The 24,019-nt window shown below is 35.9% G+C and overlaps 2 protein-coding genes across 5 annotated transcripts in view; both read right to left on the minus strand.

The window, feature by feature from the left end:
* Positions 1-276: 276 nt before the first annotated feature.
* LOC115702574 (replication protein A 70 kDa DNA-binding subunit B-like) overlaps positions 277-24,019 on the minus strand; it is a 65,124-nt gene continuing 41,381 nt past the window's right edge. Inside the window, exons 1-14 of one of the 4 annotated variants that reach the window (XM_061106673.1) lie at positions 11,099-11,311; positions 10,768-10,845; positions 10,410-10,469; positions 9,267-9,326; positions 8,221-8,272; positions 2,775-2,921; positions 2,378-2,654; positions 2,221-2,299; positions 1,962-2,092; positions 1,800-1,878; positions 1,542-1,686; positions 895-1,061; positions 693-813; positions 277-604 (exon numbers count right to left, since the gene is read on the minus strand). In XM_061106673.1, coding sequence (XP_060962656.1) covers positions 461-604; positions 693-813; positions 895-1,061; positions 1,542-1,686; positions 1,800-1,878; positions 1,962-2,092; positions 2,221-2,299; positions 2,378-2,654; positions 2,775-2,921; positions 8,221-8,223 — 1,293 coding nt within the window. In that variant the 5' untranslated portion in view covers positions 8,224-8,272; positions 9,267-9,326; positions 10,410-10,469; positions 10,768-10,845; positions 11,099-11,311 and the 3' untranslated portion in view covers positions 277-460. Of the gene's footprint in view, positions 605-692; positions 814-894; positions 1,062-1,541; positions 1,687-1,799; positions 1,879-1,961; positions 2,093-2,220; positions 2,300-2,377; positions 2,655-2,774; positions 2,922-8,220; positions 8,273-9,266; positions 9,327-10,409; positions 10,470-10,767; positions 11,312-24,019 lie in introns of those variants that run through there. The other 3 variants (XM_061106674.1, XM_061106675.1, XM_061106676.1) reach the window with 3 other exon arrangements.
* Positions 11,605-14,162, minus strand: LOC115708582 (reticulon-like protein B3). The gene is made up of 3 exons (XM_061106680.1): positions 13,695-14,162; positions 12,013-12,362; positions 11,605-11,782 (listed from the first exon to the last, which is right to left on the minus strand). Exons 1-2 carry the CDS (start codon positions 13,906-13,908, stop codon positions 12,337-12,339), a joined length of 240 nt encoding a protein of 79 aa, XP_060962663.1. The 5' UTR covers positions 13,909-14,162; the 3' UTR covers positions 11,605-11,782; positions 12,013-12,336.

Here is a 24,019-nt window from a genome sequence, read left to right on the forward strand (position 1 = left end):
AACACCAATATATAATTATAATATCTATTTGTAGTCCTAACCTTACGCATAACACCAATATATATATATATACACTAGGTAGGAGTTACGTGCCTCGGCACGTAAAGATTAGTTTTAGGTAAAGTTTAGTTTTTTTTTTTTTTTTATTTTTTTTTTTTATTTCTTCTTATTTAGATTGTATGTAAAGGTATGATCATACGAATAATTTGTTTTATCAAATTAATATTTGTGCTATTATAATTGGTTGGTAAAATATAATTAGGTATAGATAAATCATAATAAAATAATACTTATTATTTACTTTTAGAAAATTGGGTATATGAAATACTTGCATACACTACTCCATGTAAATCCATAAATAACAAGTCAAGAGAAAGAAAAACAAGCTCAGCAGCAAGAAAAGTCTCAACACTAAATAAAATAAAATTACTGTTAAAAAAAAAAAAAAGGTAACTTCTTCCTAATCTTCCATTGGTTCAACTGCTTGAATGGTGAACTGATTGTACTTTGAAGTCATTGTTCGGTTTGCATCTACGTACAACTGAATTCTCCATTTTTTGGCTGATAATTGCTTCGTAGTTTTTTGGACAAACAACTTATGTTTCTGTAAAAAAAATGATTAGTTATAAGTTTTAATGTATTTCTATGTACGAAAATGTATAAATTTTACATATTTATTTTTTTATAGTTACCTCGTCCGAATATGATCTTAATTGAACTGCAGTACATGAGAATATGTTTTCTGCAACATCACCGAACATCACAGCATCTAGTAACTCTGTACCATCGTCGAGTTGTACATATGTCCTTGCACTAATAATTTATACAGAATATGTAACGGTTAGTATGAATATGCAAGAAGTTCAAATATTAATTTAGTTATAATGTGCTTACCGTGGTGTAGGAAAACATCTTTTTCCGCATTTTGAATTTTCACAATCTGTTTCTTCGTTGTCGTTGTAGAGCATAAGTTTCTTATTACAAAAATCACACGACATGTAATAAAAATCTTGGTTGATATTTTTTAATATGATTTCAGCTTCAATCCAATAATATGCTTTCTGCAAACAAAAAAAAAAAAAAACTACATATGTAATAGAATTCAATATTATATTAAGTACAAAAAAATCAATGATTTTTAATTCATTTTTTGTGTATATTAATTACAAAAAAAAATCAATGATTTTTAATTAATTCAATATTATTAAGCTCTTAAAACACATAAAACAAATAAATAACTATACTAATTATACAGTCTGAATTTGTTAGTAATAATGAAATGGGAGCAATGACAATCGAATATATAAATTTATTTTTCTTGTTCTAGGCTGTTAAATATAATAACCACTAACAAGTAATGTGAAATATGATCAAAATCTCTGCCAAAGAAACAACGGAATATATATGTCGCAATCATAAATATATTACTAAGCAATAATAGTACATTATTGGTGATGTCTCAAGATAGTAATTAGTAATTACTAAGCAATATATATTATACATTTGAAAGTGTTAAGTATTACTATATATTTTCTTTTTACCTGAGTTGGTTTTAATTGCTTTACCAAATCGGTAACTTCGTTGTTCTTAACATATTCTCGTTTTGCAGCAGATGAATTTGGAGAATACTGATATGTAGGTGCTTGAATAATAATATTATTTATGTCTGCTTTGTTATTTTCAGCCCTTGACATTATAATTTAAATGTTAGCTTACTTATTAAAGTAATAAACAATCAATATTATTTAATCAAAAAATGATATTTAATGAAGGTAAATCAATTTGTTTAAGAGTCGTACCATTGATGAAGAGTAGTTGCTTCATAATTGTCAAGATTGATTTCGATTGTACTTGATTCACGGCTTGACAACGACAGTCCTGTAGGAAAATAATATTTTCAGAAATACTTGAGTGTACGAAATTGATAGAAATATATATGGTGGTAGTTAGTATATAAGTACCTCTCTTAGTTTGAACAATCATCTTTGTTCCCATTATTATTGGGTTGTTTCCAGTAACTTCAGACAAATTTTCACTAATATCTTGTACCAAAGCACCCCACAGAGTTAAACATATCGGGTGGAAGCTACAACTGTAATTGAAAATAGTAATGGTAATTATTAGTTTTGCTATGTATCATAATTTTAAATCCATATGAAATTATTATGAGTGCTCCAATGAAGATTATCATTACGTATTTGTATGTTATATTATATATACCTGTCATCGATTAGATAAATTTCTTGTATGGTGTTCACCACTTTTGTTGGATTTATTTTGACAGCTACTCCTATGATATCTAAAAATTGAATGTGATGTTAGTTAAAACTTCGTAAATCATTTGTCATGTTGGTATATTGTTGGGATCCGAAGTTACCTTGTGGTGTGTTGGAGTATTTGTCAGATGACAAGTTCTTAAACGAAACGAACTCATGGACTGACTTAGAAATTTGTTTGTCTTCTTCTTGGACTTCAACAACTTGTGTTTTTGAGTTCAGCGTCCAGCTAAAATGGTAATTTGTGCCATTTTTAAGGTATCTGGCAGGGATTCTGTTGACACGGGCATCACTGATGTGGTAGGTGTGTAACTCATGCAAAGTGTCCTCCAAAGCTTCAATATCGTCTGCGAAAATTACTGCATCTACTCTCGTCCCCTGTGTAAAGTTTATCAATATAAGACATGCAATTAGATTTTGTATTAGATAACTATTTAAATTAAAACTTGTCTAGCAATGTGCAACTAATATTATTGAAAAAAAGAGGAATAAATTTACCTTTGGATCAGATAAATACAGCTTCTGATATCGGACTGGTGAACTCATGCTTGTTCGTGGTGGAAATTTTTGTAGAACTGTCATTTTTATTTTCAATCCAACTGTGGTTGGAGTGATGTCATCAACTGATTGGTGTAGAGTCGGCATCTGAAATGCACATTTAATAATTATATTTTGTTAATTGTTAATTAAATAATATTAAAAATTATTGTGTATAAGTAGCATTTCAAATGTAATAAATTATTAATGCAATATAATGTTAATATGGTAGCAATTATAATTCATATAAAAAAAAGTACTTAGATTGATATGCATGAGTTTAGGATAGCTAATTACTCAGTCACTTTGCAAGTTGTTTGAAGAGATTAACTTAAACAAGATAATGCTAATAACTCTGTGTACACGATGTTTTTAGTCAAGTTCTTATCTTGTTGCGAAGTTGACACAGGTCGGATCAGGACTCTAACTGTTGATGACGTCTTTGCTCGTGATATTGCTACATATAACTGACCGTGTGAAAAAACAGGTTGTGGTAAATAGATCCCAACGTAATCCAATGTTTGTCCCTGGGACTTATTTATAGTCATTGCAAAACTCACTCTGATTGGAAATTGCGTTCGTTTGAATGGAAAACCACTATTTTCATCCACATTTGGCAGGAACGGTATCCTTGGAATGAACACTCTTTTTCCGATATGGTGTCCCACGACAATTTCAGCATCTATGACATTTTGGTCGAATGCCCGACATATTAAACGTGTTCCATTGCATAAACCTTCAGAAGGATTAATGTTTCTAAGCAGCATTATGGGACAATTTTTTTTGAGTTTTAATTCATGTGGGGGTAATCCATTCGGAGTTAGAGTGTTTAAGAAGTCCTCCATTACCGATTGCTCAGTATTATCTACCGTCTCATCCCTACTATAGTATAGGTGGACTTCTCTTGGGAATCGTCCAATTAACAACGAATTTATTTCATCGACAAAGCTGTTCTTTGGTGTTAGTATTGCACGGTTCATCATGGTAGACACATTTTCTGGATATTGCTAAATGTTGTGGAAAACGTCTTCTATCAAGATATTTAAGGAACTGTTGTCGTAATCATACGGTACAAGCATTTCATGTGGTATTTTTATTATGTCATTGATTGTGTTTGGTGGCGTGCCGTTGCCCACCGACAACACGTAGTCCGAAGACAACGGATCCAGCCTGACTCGCATGTTTTGAATTAGTCGAAATTTAGTCAAAGTAGGCCACAGGTATGAATATACCAAGCTAGAATTTATCTCGCTCTGTCTCGTTCCTTTTTGTACCACGAGTAACACTGCGAAAATCTCCTCCAAAAACAATTACCTTTCCACCAAATGGTAAGGTTGCATCGTTAATGTCTTGTAGCATTTTATCTAACGCTTCTATGTGCTGTTTTCGGGTCATTGGGGCCTCATCCCATATAATTAATTTTGCTGCACAAAGTAGTTTAGCCAGTGCACTCTGTTTGCTTACACAGCATGTGCTTTTTCCATCGGCATCGAGGGGAAGCTTGAAACGTGAGTGAGCTGTACGACCTCCCGGAAGAATAGATGCTGCCACACCTGATGAAGCAGTTGCAAGTGCCACAGCACCATTAGATCGTACGACTGCAAGTAACGCCTTGTATAGGTATGTTTTACCTGTCCCACCGGGCCCGTCCACGAAGAATGCATTGCTTTTTTTTTTTTTTGATGAAATACTATCCATTACTGCATTGTACACTTGTTGTTGCTCAGTATTAAGTCTTTCTGACGCTGTAACATCTTCCTCTGGAATTTCTACATTCAATTCATCGTTAATTTCTCTGGATTGAAATTCGTCATTATCAAAGATGATGTCTTCGTCAAGCAGTTGGTATGAATTAATGTCTTTTCCCATAGACTCAATTGTCGAAGATATCGACCGCAATACTTGATATCTTACGTTTTGTGTATCATTTTCTGTTTTTTTGATATCGAGTGACATTTGTTCCTCAAAATGTTCCCAAAGTTCTCTGGGATTGTTCGGATTACAGTAGACTAATATTGTTGCAAACAATCGCCTCAAACTGGAAGGCATTTGATAAAGGGATGCTTCGTGTAAACAGTCTTCTAAGCAACTATCTCTCTGTAGCAATCCATGCATTGTTGCTGCGTCACGATATGTTGGCGCCAATACGCCATGTACTGTCCTGATATCTTCGAAAGATAACGGGCCTTTTATGTGATTTAGCAGTATCCGCAAAAAATATCTTTCGCCTTCTAATGGGTTTGCTGTTACAATACGTCCTATTACTGTCTTTTTTTTTCGTGGAGTCCACCTTCTGTTTTGATTGTTCCAAACATAGTATTCAGGAATTTGTCTGTACAGTAACATCCTTGCATTTTCATCTACTTTATTTAATTCAAAGAATTCTGTTAACATAGATTTTTTGTAATGTTCCGAATTAGCAATGTTTGACAGGTCAGAATTTCCTCGGAATGTAACCGTATGCTGATTCTTGAGATGTAAATGCAAGCTATATACTGTTGGGGACATCTCATTTACAATAAATCTGTATATTCTCCACATTGCTTCAGGGGCAGCAATCCATCGAACTGTCTGGAACTGATGTATTTCATAAACTTGTTGGTTGTTTGTTTCGGAGACCAAGTTGAATGCAACACGATCATGGCCTTTGTAAATGTATTTATAGAGATACTTTACCGCCTTCACTGTAGAGCAAATTTCTACATTCATGTGGCAGTCAAATGTGGCAAGGAGATATGGGTTGTAGGGAACAACCCAACGATTGTCTAATGTTGCCCCTCTGACCTTTACGGTCACACCATTATTTGAACGCCTATAAATAGGGAAACAGTCATTTCCAACAGACGTAAATGGAGCATACTTTTTTGGAAAATTATTTTTGCAACGTGGATTCTCCCCCTTCATGCAAACATTTGTTTTGTTCAAATCCCCACAAGGTCCATGCATCATGTGTTTTACAACCGCCTTGTGCAAGTGGATGTTAGAGTTTTTATCTGGAATCTCTGCTGACACGATCTCATCGAAGGATTCAGGAGCATGTAATTTCCAATCCCTTTTCAATATAATTAAAAAGTGTGCATGTGGAAGACCTCTTTTTTGGTGCTCAATAACGTAGACATATGCTGCGACCTTGCCGAATATCTCTTTCTTGAATAACTTGTCCTTTAATTCCTCTAGTTTTGCATGGAAAACTTGTGCAACCAGATCAGGTCTATTTTGGCTCTCCTCGTGTTGACATAATTCATTTGTGATTTCCTTCCAGTTTGGGTTGCATGTCATCGTTAGAAAAATATCAGGTTTACCAAAGCGTTGTACTAACGCCATAGCCTCCATGTATCTCTTCCTCATGTCTCTTGGTCCTCCTATGAAAGACGAAGGGAGTATGATTCGTTTCCCAACATTAGAAGCGTATCGTTCTCCCAGCGTAATCGTGTCAACTATACCTTGATATAATATTGTTCGTATGTGCATTTGCTGGCCTCTATAATAATCCAATCTTGAAGACTCCATCTTGACATACATGTCTACTGCATATTGTTGCAGTAGCCGACCAGAGAGCAGCAAAATTGATCTTTCATCTTCCCGTATTTGTAACTTGAAGCAATAATATTCACGGCACGAAACTTTTGGGACTTTCGTTTCTTGGACTGATACTGCATCAGTTTGAATTGAAGGGAGTAAAATATTGTTAGATGTGAACAAAGAGTGATTTGTACCTATATATTTAAATATATATATATTTTTACATATTCAAGGATTGTTTACTTGATTCTTCTGCTGCTAATAATTTTTCTACATTTGATGATCGTCGAGGGTTTCTTGTTAGAGTTTGTCCGACAGATCTTGATTGGGTTTCTCCAATCCTTTCAATCCCTTTATGCCAACCATTATCACCGTACGGAAATAACAATGGATATTGCAGTGAGTCATAACAGCCGTAGTAATATTGAACTTTGAATTGTCTACCGGAATGGTTATATACAAAAATATCACGCCTTCCCATTTGGTTATCATCTTCATTTTCAACCCATATTGCCGCTACTTGTGACGAAGTAGGGGCATTGAATACACGTTGATCTAGGCCAGCGTCACTCCTAACATGTATTATTTGTCGTTTCAAATCTGGCATATCACCAAGTGAACGAAAGAAAATAGAGTACGGATTGATGCGAAGAATATGGATGAGTTGATTTGTGACTGTTGGGAGCATTCTGTATTGTGAATCAAATAGTCGATTCTCTAACTCATGTTCCGTGTCATAAAAATATAATTGGAGATTTGAAGGATGACCATCAGAAGGAAGTAAATCTGTGATGTTGTGGTAGATTTGTCCCTGTGCTCTAAAAGTGTATATTCCGTTGTTTCTTTGGCAGAGATTTTGATCATATTTAACACCCAACGATGTGAATGCAAATTGGTTGTTATAAGTTCGAATATATGTCCGAAAATGTGCAGAATCACTTGTGTTGGAGGTTAATAATTCATAAAGTTCATTTGGAACTTCATTTGTGGTCAGATAAATTTTTCCATCTGCACAATGAATCCATTTGTTTCATGGATAAATCTCTTTGCTTTACAATGTATGCATATGGGGACCGACGGAAGTGAAAATGCTTCAGACGGCACATTTTGTAGCAAATCTCGAAATCGAGTGATCCTATTTTGCGATGGGCCTAACATAATGAAAGGTTTAATTAGGTCAAATTAGCAAACTGATATTTTGTTATTATGAATGTATATTAATATAAAACAAATATTGTGATGTTGGAGTAACCCTTACTTCTAGAAGTTGTTGAAATAATTGTCTGGCTAACTGAGTTCTCGAGATCAATAGAAGGGATCTGTTTGTGTAATTTTTATTAGGTAGACTGATGAGAAGAAACCGAAGGTAGGATCAATTAGAAAAATGAAGGCAGTATTCTGTATATACCTGATCAAATCTCCCATTATTATTGGAAGATGAATTTTGGCAGAGATTATTTTTATCACTATATCCATTTGAAGAATCCAGATCTTGATAAGATCTCTTTGATACTCTGTCACCATGTTTATCTTGTCGAGAATTGTTAATATTATCAGCATGATAATACGAATGTTGCGTACTTGTAGATGCCGCATGATCATCAGTACATGGGGGTAAATTGTTACGATTCAAATAACTTGAATTAGTCGTATCAATTTGATAGTTTTTCAATGCTCTTTGTTTAGCATATCTCTCTCATTGTTTTCTACGTATTTCTTCCTTCTTCTCTTCTGGCAAATCTCTATATGAGATTCTTTTAGAAGCTCGTGTGTTTTGATCTTCAGAAAATCAAAATGCAATACATAATTGTTTTTAGAAATTTATGGTTTAATCTTATGTAGATTTGAATTTAAATTTTTAAGTATGGTATCTGTACAATCTTACCATCCGTCATTATGTCAATCAAGAAAATGTAGGTTTCAGACGTCAACCATCACTATACATCAATAAAATATTAAGGTTAGGATAATTATTATGAGGCTCTTTTAACTTTAAAGTATATATCTTTTGGTCTTTTCGTTTTTTCCAAGCTTATTCTATTTTTTCTACCTTTCGTTACATATTCATGTAACTATTGTGACCACACACGTATCACCTCCAATTACAATAATGTATTTATATCATATTACCAAAAAAAAAAAAAACCTTAAAGATCAACACACACACGTACCTCAATTTCTTGAAAATAATTAATAATTAAGCCTTGTCAAGTAAAACCGCTAGATGGCCCTTAATTGATTAGGGTATATAATTTCAGTCTAATATATATTTATATGTATCTAGGGTTTAAAAATAAAACTTTGAAAATTTGTAGGATATATATATATTTATATAAATAAAGTCGGAGAGAATTAATGAGAAATGAGGATAAGTACATGGATTTTGGCTATATATATATTTCCTAATTAAGCCATCCATGCAAATCTTATTCCTATTATTAAAACTATTATTACGTTTTTTAATAGATTAAAATTATTATTAAGTTATCATATTTTAAATTAAAAAAAAAAATAATATAAGAAACTATTTAAAAATCTAAAACAACTCCCCGCATAATAATATAAGAAACTGGAAGACGTCAAATTATAAATAAAACAAAAAATGATATTTTTTAAATATATATATATATATTTTTTTTCAGTTTTTCAAATTTTGTTTAAAAATATAATTATACTTGAATTACAACAAATCTTTTAATATAATTATTATGTTCAATTTTTTCACTCCTAATAGAAAAAATTAATATCTATAAATACATGACCATCAAATGTGATGCAATCATGTACATATTTAATATATCTATAAAAAATATAAAGAAAAAATAATGTGTGATTTTTATTATGCATGATATATAATTTTATCCTCAATATATATATATATATCACAGTAAATACATTAATAAATATAAATTAATATGTGTAAAAAAATACCTGATATTCAAATGGAGAGTACGGCACGAATAATCTAAACCGACAATAAATGACAGCAACCTACAAGAAGAACGACATTGAATGATAGTACCCGTGGAAAACGACAATGTTGAATATAAACAAACTCACAGAGTATCTCCGAGTATCAAATATATAAACAATAACTTAATAATATTATACTCGACAAGTATATATTTTTAGAACTGATATACAACGAATGAAAAGAATGAAAAGAAAAATAATAATAATGAACCTTTGTATATAACGAATGAGCTCAGTTACAGAAAAGAATCAAGTTCATTATAAAAAAAATGGAGATAAGCACATTTAAATAAAAAAAATGTGAAAGTGATGAAATGATCAACATGATCACATGCTAAATTGTAGTAAATCTATATCTCGAGAGACAGCACACAACATAAGTATAGATTAAATATGTAATTAACATGTATATAAAAGCATCAAATTTAGTTGTGAAGATGAGTAAAATCATGCAAAGCAATATTGAGATTGGGTTTGAGAACTTCGATATATCCAACTGAGAAAATCCCACTTTAATTGCTCAAGAAAGCAGGAAATAAATATAAATATATACACACAGTGATCATTCAAGATCTGACATACACAGGTCTCAATTCTTGAATTTTTCCAATGCCAACCTTATCATATATCCTTTAGATTTCTTAATTAAAACATTATCTTAAGGTCCACTCCTTAATTGGGTGTGAATATCATAGGCTGGTTTTTTTTTAATAAATCACCATTCAAATGCAAAAAAATCGTATTAATAAATATACATAACAAGTCTTCCATTGCTAGTAGACATAGGAAATTCAAAGTAATAAACCAGCCATGTATTCCAATAATATAATTAAAAGTGCGACTCATATATTATAATAATTGCAAATTACTATCCAATAATTTCTCATATATTATAATAATTGCAAAAAAAGGCCAACCTTATCATATTGGTTACATAATGTATTTACTGGGTGTGATATTCATATTGGTTACATAATTTAAATGCAAAAAAAGGCCAACCTTATCATAGGCTGGTTTTTTTAATAAATCATTTTTTTTTTGTTTTCAATTCATCACAGTAAATACATTAATAAATATAAATTAAAATGAGTAAAAAAATACCTGATATTCAAATGGAGAGTACAACACAAATAATCTAAACCGACAATAAATGGCAAGAACCTACAAGAAAAACGACATTGTAAATAAAAAATGATAATGACCATACAAACACTCTACATCCAATTCCATTCAAAATGTATATTTATTTAATACAAAAAATAAATTCCAATTCAAATTGCATAGACTTCTAAAACACCAAAGAAAAAAAAAAGCCAATAGGACTTAGGAAATAGTAAAACATCTAAAGAACATCATTGATTGCATTAAGAAAAAATAGAAAATAGTAATGTAGTACACAGTAATAAAATAGAAAATAATAATTTGAAATGTTGGTATAGACACACAAGGATATATATACCAAGTTTTGATCTTCAAATAAGAGCTTTGCTGAGGAAGAAGGATGGCCAAGTGTGTAACAATAGGATTGCAGACTTTACTAAGAAATAACAAAAATTTACTTGTGTCAACTGATAGAGGCGAAAACAAATAAGAATGCGTAATGACCTTTCTTGAGAAAATTATTAAAAAGAAGATTAATTCAAGATTACGTATGATATGTATAGTTAATGGCCTAATTAATTAAGAGATTAATTATTAGATATATGTGAATATGAATGAGTTAATTAATAGAAGATCTGTGGAAAATTGAAGAACTAAAAATTAAGAGATGGGAAGAGAAGAAAGGGTACCTATGCAGTAAGAACAGCCTTTTGCTCAAAATCTTTAAGTTGGAAGAGACACTATAGTCGATGACTTACTGAGCTATATATATAGTGGACATACATATATGCTAGAGTACCTTATAACAATCATCAATTTTAGTAGAGTACCTTTATTGGACCAGTATATATCTAATGAATATCAGGTGATATTTTAAATTATATTAAAATAAATTATAAAATACAATATAATTATATTAAAATATCACCTGATATTTCATCTAAATAATATAATTTTGTTTTATTTTAAACAAATTTATATTTATTTAATACAAAAAATATATATTTAATTCAAATTCATATTTAAACAAAAACAGAAAAACAGAAAAATCTATATCTTGTTACAAAATGTTTATACAAGTGGGGAGCCACGTATAAACATAATGTTGTTTCCTGAATATCTACTATCAAACCACGTATATTATAATTGGACAATGACAAAATAAATCCACGAAAACGCCTTATATGATATCACGATAGGAAGATTTATAGTAATTATATATAATTTCATGGAATATTGTTCAACCCATTATTATAATAACTTAAAACCCAGCAAATCCCTTTCCAATTTCGTCGTTCGAAATGTACGAATACGATAAGGTTCCGACGAGCTGAGAAGAAGTACAAGCCGATTCAACTCTCAAAAACCCATATCTGAAATTAATAAAAATACCAATATATATAATTAATCAAAATGCATGTATCACTACTTTTTTTCATGATTGGGTAGTCGTCTAAATATTAAGTATATAACTCTTCACAATACTAATGGCTTTACTTTTTGAAAAAAAAAAAATAGGAGAAAAGTGTGGCATTGTATTTCACTGATGGAATGAATTGATAAATTGAAAAGTGAAGGGAATCAAAAGAGAAGAGTAATGTACCTTAAACGATCTTGTCCAATGTAAGCTTATAATCCCTCATTTTTACCTCCATCTGTGTTACTATTTTTTTTTTATGATAATAACCATAGTGAAATGTGAAGGTACTTCCAGAAAAAAATTGCTTTTTTTTTTCATTTATTTATTTAATATTATTATTATAACTTCTTTCCTTTTTTTCTATACTCCCATATGGCAATTGTTCATGGAATATCACAGTCAATCCTTGTGAGGGTAGGAGTTTGGGAGGAACTTAGCATACTGATCAGCCTTTTTGCCTGTTCTGTGGTCATAGTATTCCACCACCGCCGCACCGGCCTAACGCAGTTAAGGTGAGAGCCTGAGCATGCAACCTGAAATCATAAGATGAGCACAGATCAATACAGTTAATAGGTTACAGAATGAGCAAACAAATAAATGAGATTTGACATGATCCAATTATTGTATTGGCAAAGAAAACCCCCATAGAACTTCTATATTACCACTGTGCCTAATAGCAAACATTAATCGAATTCATTTTTTATTTTTGTGAGAAGGGAAAATCAAAATAGGGTCTAATTCACAATCAAAACGCTCACACAGAGCCATCTAACTGAATCTTTTGCCAGACAGGAAACTCTAGGCCGAGAAATTAAACCACATATCTCATGGTAGATTAGACCTCTCCCACTGATAGTCCTGACCAACAGACCTAATCCTCATGGGAGTATTTAATACATCGATAAAAGCTTTTTCCTCCACATAGATGTAGTTTAAACCCCATCTCAGGCCAATTTATTTCTCAGAACAACCAAAACAAAAATGTGAAATCAATCAATCAATTGTTTGGTTGCTATTCAATATTATATATAAGAAAATGATTGGAGAACAATCAGTTGCTTTGATATATATTGCGAAGGTTAGAAATGGGTTATCAGGTAATCATAACAGAGCAAATATAACAATGTTTACAAAGGCAGCAAGGGTTTATGATGTGCAATTAGGATCAAAGGGAATTATCACAATCAAAGTGGAACCACACATGAATGTTGAGCTGAGTGAACTTGTGGTTATAGCTGATGGTGTTCGAGCTTTATGAGATCAATGTCTTCACACACACACACACCGAAAAAATACCCATAAACTAAAACAAAAACTCAAACTAAAAAAACGAACCTTTCCACAAAATTCAATCCAAAATGTAAGCATTTCATTTCTATCCCCAAAACCAATAAACCCAAATAAAGAAAAAACAACAAAATAACAAAAACCTAGATAAGGTTTCAGTTAAAGTTACTCAAATTTCATATGCCATTTCATTTCTTTCTATCACAAAAACAATAAACCCCACAAAACAATTATTCACAAACGGAAGAAACTAAACAAAAAGACTGAAATTTTAATCCAATAAAACAACAAAATAACAAAAACCCAGATAAGGTTTCAATTAAATTCACTCAAATTTCATATCCCATTTAATTTATATCACAAAAACAATAAACCCCACAAAACAATTACTCATAAACAGAACAACCTAAACAAAAAGATTCAAGCTTTAATCCATTTAAGTTGATTATACTTACAGAAGATAACTGCAGAGGTGGTGAGAGCTTTTAGGGTTTAGGAAGAAGATGACAATGGAGGTGGCTGGTGGGTTTTGGATAAGAAAAAAGAAAAAAGATAAAAATAGTGAAAGAGATCCTTACGTTTTCCTCCACCGAAAACCTGGTGAACTGGTCTTTCTCGCCCAAAAAGCCTGAAAATCTTGGTCTTAACAGAAGACGAAGATTCCGGTTTCACTTGCTCCGATGCAGAGTCGGATGAGGAGGATGAAGAGTCGCCATGACCATGGATCTTCTCTGTAATCTTCTCGATCAAAGACTCCGATTTCGCCTCCGCGCTCTCAGTTCGCTCAGCCATAGTTTTTCGGATCCGATCCGATCCGAATGAAATACACTGAAAACGTCACCACTAAACTAATATAGCATCAAAACTATATTGAGTATCCAGGAATTTGAATGGCCATCGGATATTGCTGAATATTACTTACCTTTGACCATTATGCGTGAGAAAACATATTATGAACATTATGCGTGAGAAACCTTTGAAAGATTTTCCATAAGAGAATGGTGTACTCCAGCTGCGTGAGAGAGAAAATGATTAATTGTGAGTGAGAAAACGTAGACGATTCTTTTTGGGGTTAAATTTAACAGAATATTCTTTTATTTGTAAAGCATATTCTGTTAAACTAAGAATTGCCGTTACATAGGCACTTTTAATATATAAAGATATATTTATTATTGTTGAAATAAACTCCCTTCATTCCCTTTACACTGTAAAACCAGTTTATTACAAAGAAAGTTACAAGACAGTAAAATAAATTCTTAGGTGGCCTTCGGCCTCTAATATACCTAGGCAGAACACTTAAGTTAGTTACAAAGTATTTAACCACTTTGTAACTAACTCTCATGTTTTTACTGCATTCCACTATAACACATATAAATAATCATCAGATCAGTATGAAAAAGACAGAGCAACAAACTAAACACAGCAGAGATCATACAACAAAAAATCCAAATATTTCTCCAGATCAGAAATCACACAGAGCAAATCCAAAAAGAGGTTAAAGGGTTGAAGGAGACTTACATTGGGTGAGTTTTGGAGACCTTGGGTTAGGGCTCGGATGTTCAACACCAAACCAGGGGGATCGAATCATGAAAAACAAGGAGAAGAAGATGATTAGAGATTAAACTCAGAGTGGAAAAAAATTAGTGAGAAAAGAGAGAAACACATACTCACTACACCAAAAATCAGGTTTAGTGACATTTTTATTAGTGGCATTTTTTTAAAAAATGTCACAATAATGATATTTTAATGACATTTGTTGAAAAATGTAACTATAATGAGAATAAATGACATTTTAATTAGTGACATTTTTTTTAAAGTGTAACTATTGATATATTTTAGTGACATTTTGTAAAAAGTGTCATTAATTGTCAATATTTAAATTTAGTGTAACATTTTTAAAAATGTAACAAGAATAAATTAATAGTGGCATTTATAAAAATGACACCAAATATTAGATTTAGTGACATTTTGAAGTGCCATCTAATTAAGTACTTTTAGTGACATTTCAAAAGTGTTACTAGTAAAAAAAATTAGTGGAATTTTTAATTTTAATTTATTTTTTGAAATTATATTATTATACAAATTTATTAAGAAAAAAGTTTAAATTTAATTAATTTTGTAGACGTAGATGAAAAATAACTTAATAAATATAAATATTGTATCATAATAAAAGCTTTTAAATAAATAAAATTGATTTTCATAACAAAAGAATTAAGATAAATAAAATTTATAAATAAAGTACCCATAATACTACTACTACTAATAATAATAATAATAAAATACCTACATCACTAAGCTTCTTCATCCATATCATTTGCATCAAATGACACGGATGTATCAACAGTTATATCTGGAATATCTTTCCTAACCAAACTAATATCTTCACTGTCAACATCGAGAGATGCACCGCAAACTTCAGTTTGCAAATAAGACTCCACATTCTCGTTATGTGATTGGACGCTCATATTATAATAATCTCTAGGATTTATTTTTAAAGCAACATGCCATCCTTCGTGTTTGAGATCTTCCACATACATTACTTGTTCTGCTTGAGAAGCTAGTATAAATGGCTCATCTTCACGCATCAATTTTGTAAGGTTGACTCTTGTGCAATCTTTCTCTTTTTTAATACCACTACTCGAAATCCAATCACACTTAAATAACACAACACGATTCCCTGAACAATAATCTAGTTCGATAATATCTGTTAATATCCCAAAAAATGTAACATCTCCAAAAATAGGATTCGGATCTCTACTACTTGAAAAACTTTGAGTCTTGGCAGTCACAATAACTCCACTATTTTGAGTTTTTAATTTCTCTTCGATTTTTTTATATGAAACCGAAAACCATTTATTAAATATCTTTTAAATCGATTGAAAATATTGTTTGGTCCTTTAGCCAGATAATATAGATCTTCAGAAAGTCGATTATCTTGATTATCATATAATTCTTCTGCCTAATTTGTCAAAAAAAAATTGTAATAAATAAATTACTACACTCAATATGTTTGTGAACTCCTTAAGTTAATACAAAAAATTAAGAATTGAAAATAAGCTTACCTTTTGTGCAAACCAGGAAGGAAATGTCTCGCTATGAATCCGATCTAAGGTCATTACTCTTTGACGAGGATTTTGTTGTGCAATGATATTGCGATGATCCCTACAAAATTAATAAGCATTAGACATGCTTACTTAATGCTTCAATATTTTTTATTATTAGAGATATAATAAATAATACTTACTCAATAAATGAGTCTACGACATTACAATTAAATAATACATATCGATGTGCCTTAGTTTTGGTATCCTCGTCTAAAGTCTCAGAAACTATTTTTCCAAAATTTCGACCTGTCGTTTGGAAAATAGGCAGCCTTTCTCTATCTGGATTTGGATTACTATAATTTCTAGGCTTACGATTAATTTTTGTCTCTACACCTTCCATATATCGTGAGCAAAATGTCAAGCATTCATTAGCTAAATATCCTTCAGCTATACAACCTTCTGGCTTACTTTTGTTTCGAACGTATGACTTCAACTTAGATAAGTACCTGCAATTATTCATATGAACATTAAAAGCAATATTGAAACTTTTCATGTAACACCCTAACTAATTTAGGCGTATTACGTGATTTTTAAATGTACTGTGCAGCTCGTTGCTAATCAACGAGGTTTATGGAAAAACGTGATTAATTAAAATTTTGCTTTTTCATTAAACTCATAAACCATTTTACCAAAAAGTCTCGGGATCCCGATTTATAAAAATATTTACAAACGTTTTTACTATTCAACTTTTACATCAAAATAAGGTCATCTAACGACCGTTACAAAAATCTCAGCCCTGCTGTCCCGAGGATCGTACGCTCCAGGCCTAACCGCCCCGACATGTACAATCCCATAAGCTCGCTCACGGTCCATCAGCAACTGCCTTGCCTTTACCTACACATGAACGTAAACTGTGAGTCGACAGACTCAGTAAGAAAAGCATAATATTAACATACATAAAACTGACTGCCGTGTCCAACACGATACTGAGTCCCGCTACTGCCATGTCCAACATGGTACTGAGCACTACTGCCATGTCCAACATGGTACTGAGTTTTGAACGTTCAGGGGACGGTACTATTGACAAGTATCCTCCTGATCGGTCGAACCGGTCATACTCCGGCTGCTGGTCATACTCCAGCCTGTACCGACGAGATAGGTCAATAAGATCGAACCACCAACCGTTCGGCTGATCGGTCGAACCGGTCATACTCCGGCTGCTGGTCATACTCCAGCCTGTACCGACGTGACAGGGTTGGGTGGTTCGAAGCCTAAATACATGTCTAATGTAATCTAACAGGCTTCCTACATGCACGCTAAACATGTAATCTACATATGCATACTGTTATACTAATCTTACCTGGATTCCGATTTCAGGTGTGCCGGTCAACCTGACTGGAACTGAAGCTGAACGGCGGATTACTGGCTCCTAAACCATAAAAATCACAACGCTATAAGTGACACGCTAAATCACTTCCCGGGGACTAAAACTCGAAACTAAAAGTTTCCCTATCGATAAAAAGCATGGCAATACCCCTAGAAACCCAAAAACGAGGAAAACTAGGGTTCTGAAAAATCCCCAACCGGAAGACCGGTTGCCCAACCGGAATTCCGGTTCTGGAAAAATCTGAACCCCCATCCGGAATTCCGGATGCTCAACCGGAATTCCGGTTCCTCGCAGGCAGCAACCAAAAATTCACATATCTTGACCAATTCGAACCCAATTGATCCCAAACTTTCCAGACCTGCTAAATAGACCCTAATAAACATTTCCAAGGCATCAAACCTACCCAGAAACCACATACACAAATTTTGCCATTGGAGCTCAAGCTTTGAGTTCCAAACTCAAGCTTGAGCAAAACCACATAACAAGCATGCAAACCAACTAAAATCAACCTAAACTAGCATAATATAGCCTCTGAAAACAAACAACAACATCCAGCAATTCACAGAAACAAAACATCACATTTCCTTTCAAAATTTCACATATTTTGCATAGAAAACCAAAACCTAGCTCAATCAACTTACATGCTTTCAACAACTCAATTATTCAACACATAAACATGCTTTGATCCTCAAAAATTCAACAACAAAAGCAGCAGCAACAACATCTAACACAACATGCAAGCATCATCACATTTCATCATTTTTATGCAAAACAATAAGAGAAAGGAGTTAGAGATTACATACCACAACCTAGAGCTCACAATTAGGATGAATTAGCTTTGAGAATTGAAGGAAAAACCCAGCTTTAGCACCCCAAATACCCAGCCGAAATGAGAGAAAAAGAGAGAGAGTTTTGCTTGAATTTTCTATTTTTTTTCTAAGTTAAATGAGAAATGAGTAAAAAGGAGTCTTTACACAATAAATCATTCAGCCAAATAACATGCATAATTTAAACATTTATTTCAATTATTAAATCATATAAGACAAAATACTATTGGGGCAAAAAGACCATTTTGCCCCTCCACCATAAAATCACTAAAATCATACTAAAGGGGTATTTTTGGGACATTCTAAATTCCCGGCCATTCCCGACATTCCCAATGTCTAAAACCCGTCCCCAAAATACTAACATACTAAGTTGTGATTTCTACTGAGCCAAACGCCGCGTTCCAAAATACCGGACACCGGAAATGCGAAATATAAAACTGCTGATGACATAATTATGCATATCTGAATTCCATAAATATCAATGATAAATTATTTAAATAGCTATAAATAATTTCCTGATTAACATAAATAACTGCTAATTTCCAAATTAACTAAGCGGGCTTTACAACCATCCCCCCCTTAAAAGGATTTCGTCCCCGAAATCTAACCTGAATAACTCTGGATATTGAGCTCGCATATCTGATTCTAGCTCCCAGGTGGCTTCTTCCACCTTACTGTTTCTCCAGAGAACCTTGACCAACGCTATGGTCTTATTCCGAAGGACTTTATCCTTTCTATCCAGGATCCGCACCGGCCGTTCCTCATAAGACATATCCGATCGAAGTGAAGGCTCTCATAACTGAGTATATGAGAGGGGTCTGAAACGTATTTTCTCAACATTGAGACATGAAATACGTTGTGCACTGCTGATAAAGCTGGAGGCAATGCTAACCGATATGCCACTTGACCTATCTTCTCGAGAATCTCGAAAGGTCCTGTAAACCTAGGGCATAACTTGCCTCTTTTCCCGAAACGTTTAATCCCCTTCATCGGAGATACTCGCAAAAACACATGGTCCCCTACTCGGAACTCAACATCCCTACGTTTCGGATCTGCGTAACTCTTCGTCCGCTTCTGGGAGGCAAGCATTCTAGCTTTAATCTTCTCTATTGCCTCATTGGTCCGCTGAACTGACTCTGGACCTAGGTATTTCCTCTCCCCTGTCTCATCCCAGTGGATAGGGGATCTACACTTCCTACCGTACAACAGTTCGTAGGGTGCCATCCCTATCGTACTCTGGTAACTGTTGTTGTAAGAAAATTCCACTAACGGTAGGTATTTACTCCATGAACCCTCAAAGTCCACAACACAGGCTCTCAACATATCCTCCAATATCTGAATTGTCCTTTCGGACTGACCATCTGTCTGAGGATGGAATGCTGTACTGAATTTTAGCTTCGTACCCATTGCCCGTTGCAAACTTTGCCAAAATTTGGAGGTGAATTTCGGATCCCTGTCCGAAACTATAGACTTCGGTACCCCGTGAAGTCTCACTATCTCCCTGACATATAACTCTGCCAACTGATCCACTGTAAACGTTGTTCTAACCGGCAGAAAATGAGCAGATTTCGTAAATCGGTCCACCACTACCCAGATGGAGTCATACATACCCGTGGTCCTAGGTAACCCGACCACAAAATCCATCGTAATGTCCTCCCATTTCCATTCTGGTAGGGTCAGAGGCTGCAACAACCCTGCTGGTCTCTGATGTTCAGCCTTGATCTGCTGACACGTGAGGCATCTCGAAACGAATTCTACCAAATTCTTCTTCATACCGCTCCACCAGAAGTACGGTTTCAAGTCTTGGTACATCTTGGTGGTGCCGGGATGTAGAGAATATGGAGTAGAATGAGCCTCCTCAAAGATCTCGTTCCTCAAGTCCACACTGTTCGGGACACAAACCCTGGCTTTATACAAAAGCATTCCACTGTCTGACACTGAAAAGTCTTTGGCCTGACCAGCCAATACCTCATCTCGGATCTTTACTAACTCCGGATCTGTCGTCTGAGCAATCTTTATTCTTTCTAACAGATCAGATTGCAGCGTTAAGTTGTGAAGCTGACCTACCACAAACTCAATGCTGGATCTCACCATATCCTCTGCTAGCTGAGGTGAGATCTGAACCATGCTAGCCACTTGCCCGGGACCCTTTCTGCTCAGGGCATCGGCCACTACATTGGCTTTCCCGGGATGGTAAAGGATCTCACAATCATAGTCCTTCACTAATTCCAACCAACGCCTTTGTCTCATGTTCAAATCTTTCTGAGTAAAGAAATACTTGAGACTTTTATGGTCGGTATAGATCTCGCACTTCTCACCATACAAGTAATGCCGCCAAATCTTCAGTGCAAAAACTACTGCGGCCAATTCTAAATCATGAGTCGGGTATCGCTGTTCATAATCCTTTAACTGACGGGAGGCGTAAGCGATAACCCGATCGGCTTGCATCAATACGCACCCCAAACCCTGTTTGGATGCGTCACAATAGACCACGAACTTCTCCTTGTCCGAAGGCAAAGCTAGTACCGGAGCAGTAATCAACCTCTGTTTCAGCTCCTGAAAACTCGCTTCGCATTTATCTGACCTGATAAATCGCTGATTCTTCTTCGTAAGCTCGGTTAGGGGCATTGAAATTTTGGAGAACCCCTCCACGAACCTACGGTAGTACCCAGCTAATCCCAAGAAGCTTCTGATCTCTGTCACTGTCTTCGGTCTCGGCCAATCCCTGACGGATTCGATCTTCCCGGGATCCACCTTGATCCCGTCCTTACCCACAATGTGTCCTAGGAAGGACACCTGAGACAACCAGAACTCACATTTCTTGAACTTGGCGTAGAGTCTATGTTCTCGAAGTCGTTGCAGTACCATCTGAAGATGTAACTCATGCTCCTCTTCTGACTGAGAGTACACGAGGATGTCGTCGATAAACACGATCACACAGATATCGAGGAAATCCTTGAATACTCTATTCATCAGGTCCATGAATGCTGCAGGAGCATTGGTTAGTCCGAATGACATAACCAGGAACTCGTAGTGTCCATACCTAGTGCGGAAAGCCGTCTTTGGAATGTCCTCCTCTCGGATTCTCAACTGATGATAACCCGAACGGAGATCAATCTTAGAAAAGACCGTCTTCCCCTGAAGCTGATCGAACAAGTCATCGATCCTAGGTAATGGATATTTATTCTTCACCGTCAGCTTGTTCAACTCCCTGTAGTCGATGCACATCCTCATAGATCCATCCTTCTTCTTCACGAACAAAACCGGGGCTCCCCAAGGTGACACACTGGGCCGGATGAACCCTATGTCAAGCAACCCTTGGAGCTGAATCTTTAACTCCTTAAGTTCAGCTGGAGCCATCCTATACGGGGCTTTAGAAACCGGATCCACCCCTGGTGCCAAGTCAATCACAAAGTCAATCTCCCGCTGAGGTGGTAACCACCAAGTTCTTCGGGAAAAACGTCCAAAAATTCCCGAACCACACCGATGTCCTACGGCCGAATGGTGTACGGCCGAGTGGTGTCCACCACCACGGCCAGAAACCCTAAGCACCCACCGTGCAATAATTCTCTCGCTGACATAGCCGAGATCACCGGGATCCGAGATCCCTGAACCGAACCCACAAATACGAACGGTTCTTCACTTTCCGGTTGGAAGACCACCATCTTCCTCTTACAGTCAATGCTCGCCGAATACTTAGATAGGAAATCCATTCCTAAAATAATATCAAATTCGACTAAGCTCATCTCTATCAGATCAGCGCTCAACTCTCTACCATCTATCCTGATCGGCATAGACCTAATCCACCTATTGGAGATAACCAATTCTCCGCCAGGTAACAGGGTTCCAAACCCTGATTCATATCTATCAAAGGGTCTACCCAACTTACTAAAGACTTTGGCCGCCACATAAGAACGTGTAGCCCCAGAATCAAACAGCACTGAATAAAGCGAGTCGTTAATAAGAATCTGACCTGTAACAACTGATGGGCTGGCATCTGCATCAGCCTGCGTGATCGCGAATACCCTGGCTGGAGTGGGTATCGCTGGAGCTCTCGGTGCCTCTGACCGGAGCTGGGGACATTCCCTCTTGAAGTGCCCGGGCATGCCGCAATGAAAGCATCCCTGCCCCTTGCACTCTCCCCGATGGTGCCTCTTGCAGCTAGGGCACTCGGGATAGGAGAAGCGAGTCTCATTACCACCAGGACGACTCCCTCTGCTCTGTTTCCCCCGGAACCTCTTGTTCTGACTCGAGCCGCCGGAAGCAGTGGGTGCCCTCTTCCTCTGATCAATGGCCGAACCACTACTCCCCCTGCTAAATCCTGATGCAGGAGGGGTAGGAGCTCCGCCACCAACCGGAGTACCGGGCCGAATCCGACATACATCCCACCGCGCCCTCGGCTCGCGGTGCCTTCTCCACCATCCGAGCGTAGGTGGTGCCGTCGTCGTCGATGGTAATCATCGTGTCATGCCCGATCTTGGGATTCAACCCGTCCGGATACTTCTCCTTTCGCCGAAGTCGGTCGGCACAATTCCCGAGGCTAACCTCGCCAACCCACAACTGAGTAGTATACTCAGTGACACTCATGTTCTCCCGCTGAGTCAGGTGAACGAATTCTTTCCTCTTGGCGCTTCTAACCGCCTCATTGTAGTACTTCGCGTTGAAGAGTTCTTGGAACCTCTCCCAGGTCATGGTGGTGACATCGTGAATCTGAGACACCATGTCCCACCATACCAGGGCATCCTCCTGGAACTGAAATGTGGCGCACACCACTCTGTCGTTGCCGGTGACACCCATGAAGTTCAGAATTCTGGTGATCACCGTAAGCCACTGCTCGGCTTTCGACACATCAGGACCTCCCAGGAATACCGGAGGTGCCTGCTTCCGGAACCGCTCATATAAAGGTTCCAATCTATGGGCCGCCACTACCATCTCGGCCTGGGCAGCAGGGGCAGGTGCCACTGGAACTACTGGAGCACCCTGCTGTCTCAACCTCTGAATCTCGAGGTCTTGTTCTTCGATCCTGGCTTGCATCTCCGCAAACCGTAACTCCCAGTTCGGGGCTCCCTGATCGGCTGGGGGAGCCTGGGCAGCCTGTGGCGGGTTCTCATCACCCCGACCACGAGCCCTGCCTCGGGGACCTCTACCTCGGCCCCTAGCAGGAGGGGGAAACCGAGCTCCCTCTCCCTGATTCGACCCCACGGAGTTGCCTCGACTCCTGGTAGTCCGCCTGGCGTCCATCTAGTTAGAACCGCCTGCGAAACCAAGAGTTGGCATATCAGGTCGTATTCAAGGCGAGCTTACTAATGCCGCTTAATTTGGAAATTAGAAATGAAACATGCGCCTATTCTACTATCAGGCTACTAACATGCTTCCTAACAGGCGTTTCTTTTTCATAACTGAATAAAATAAACTACTAAAGCAATTAAGGCTTACTGAACCGTGAACCGAGCTAACTGCTGATGATGATTGTACATGTCGTGACGATCTTCGGAAGACAACCTGGCGGCTCTGATACCAAGTTGTAACACCCTAACTAATTTAGGCGTATTACGTGATTTTTAAATGTACTGTGCAGCTCGTTGCTAATCAACGAGGTTTATGGAAAAACGTGATTAATTAAAATTTTGCTTTTTCATTAAACT

This window comes from Cannabis sativa, chromosome X (genome assembly GCF_029168945.1).
Source record: "Cannabis sativa cultivar Pink pepper isolate KNU-18-1 chromosome X, ASM2916894v1, whole genome shotgun sequence".
NCBI lineage: Eukaryota > Viridiplantae > Streptophyta > Magnoliopsida > Rosales > Cannabaceae > Cannabis > Cannabis sativa.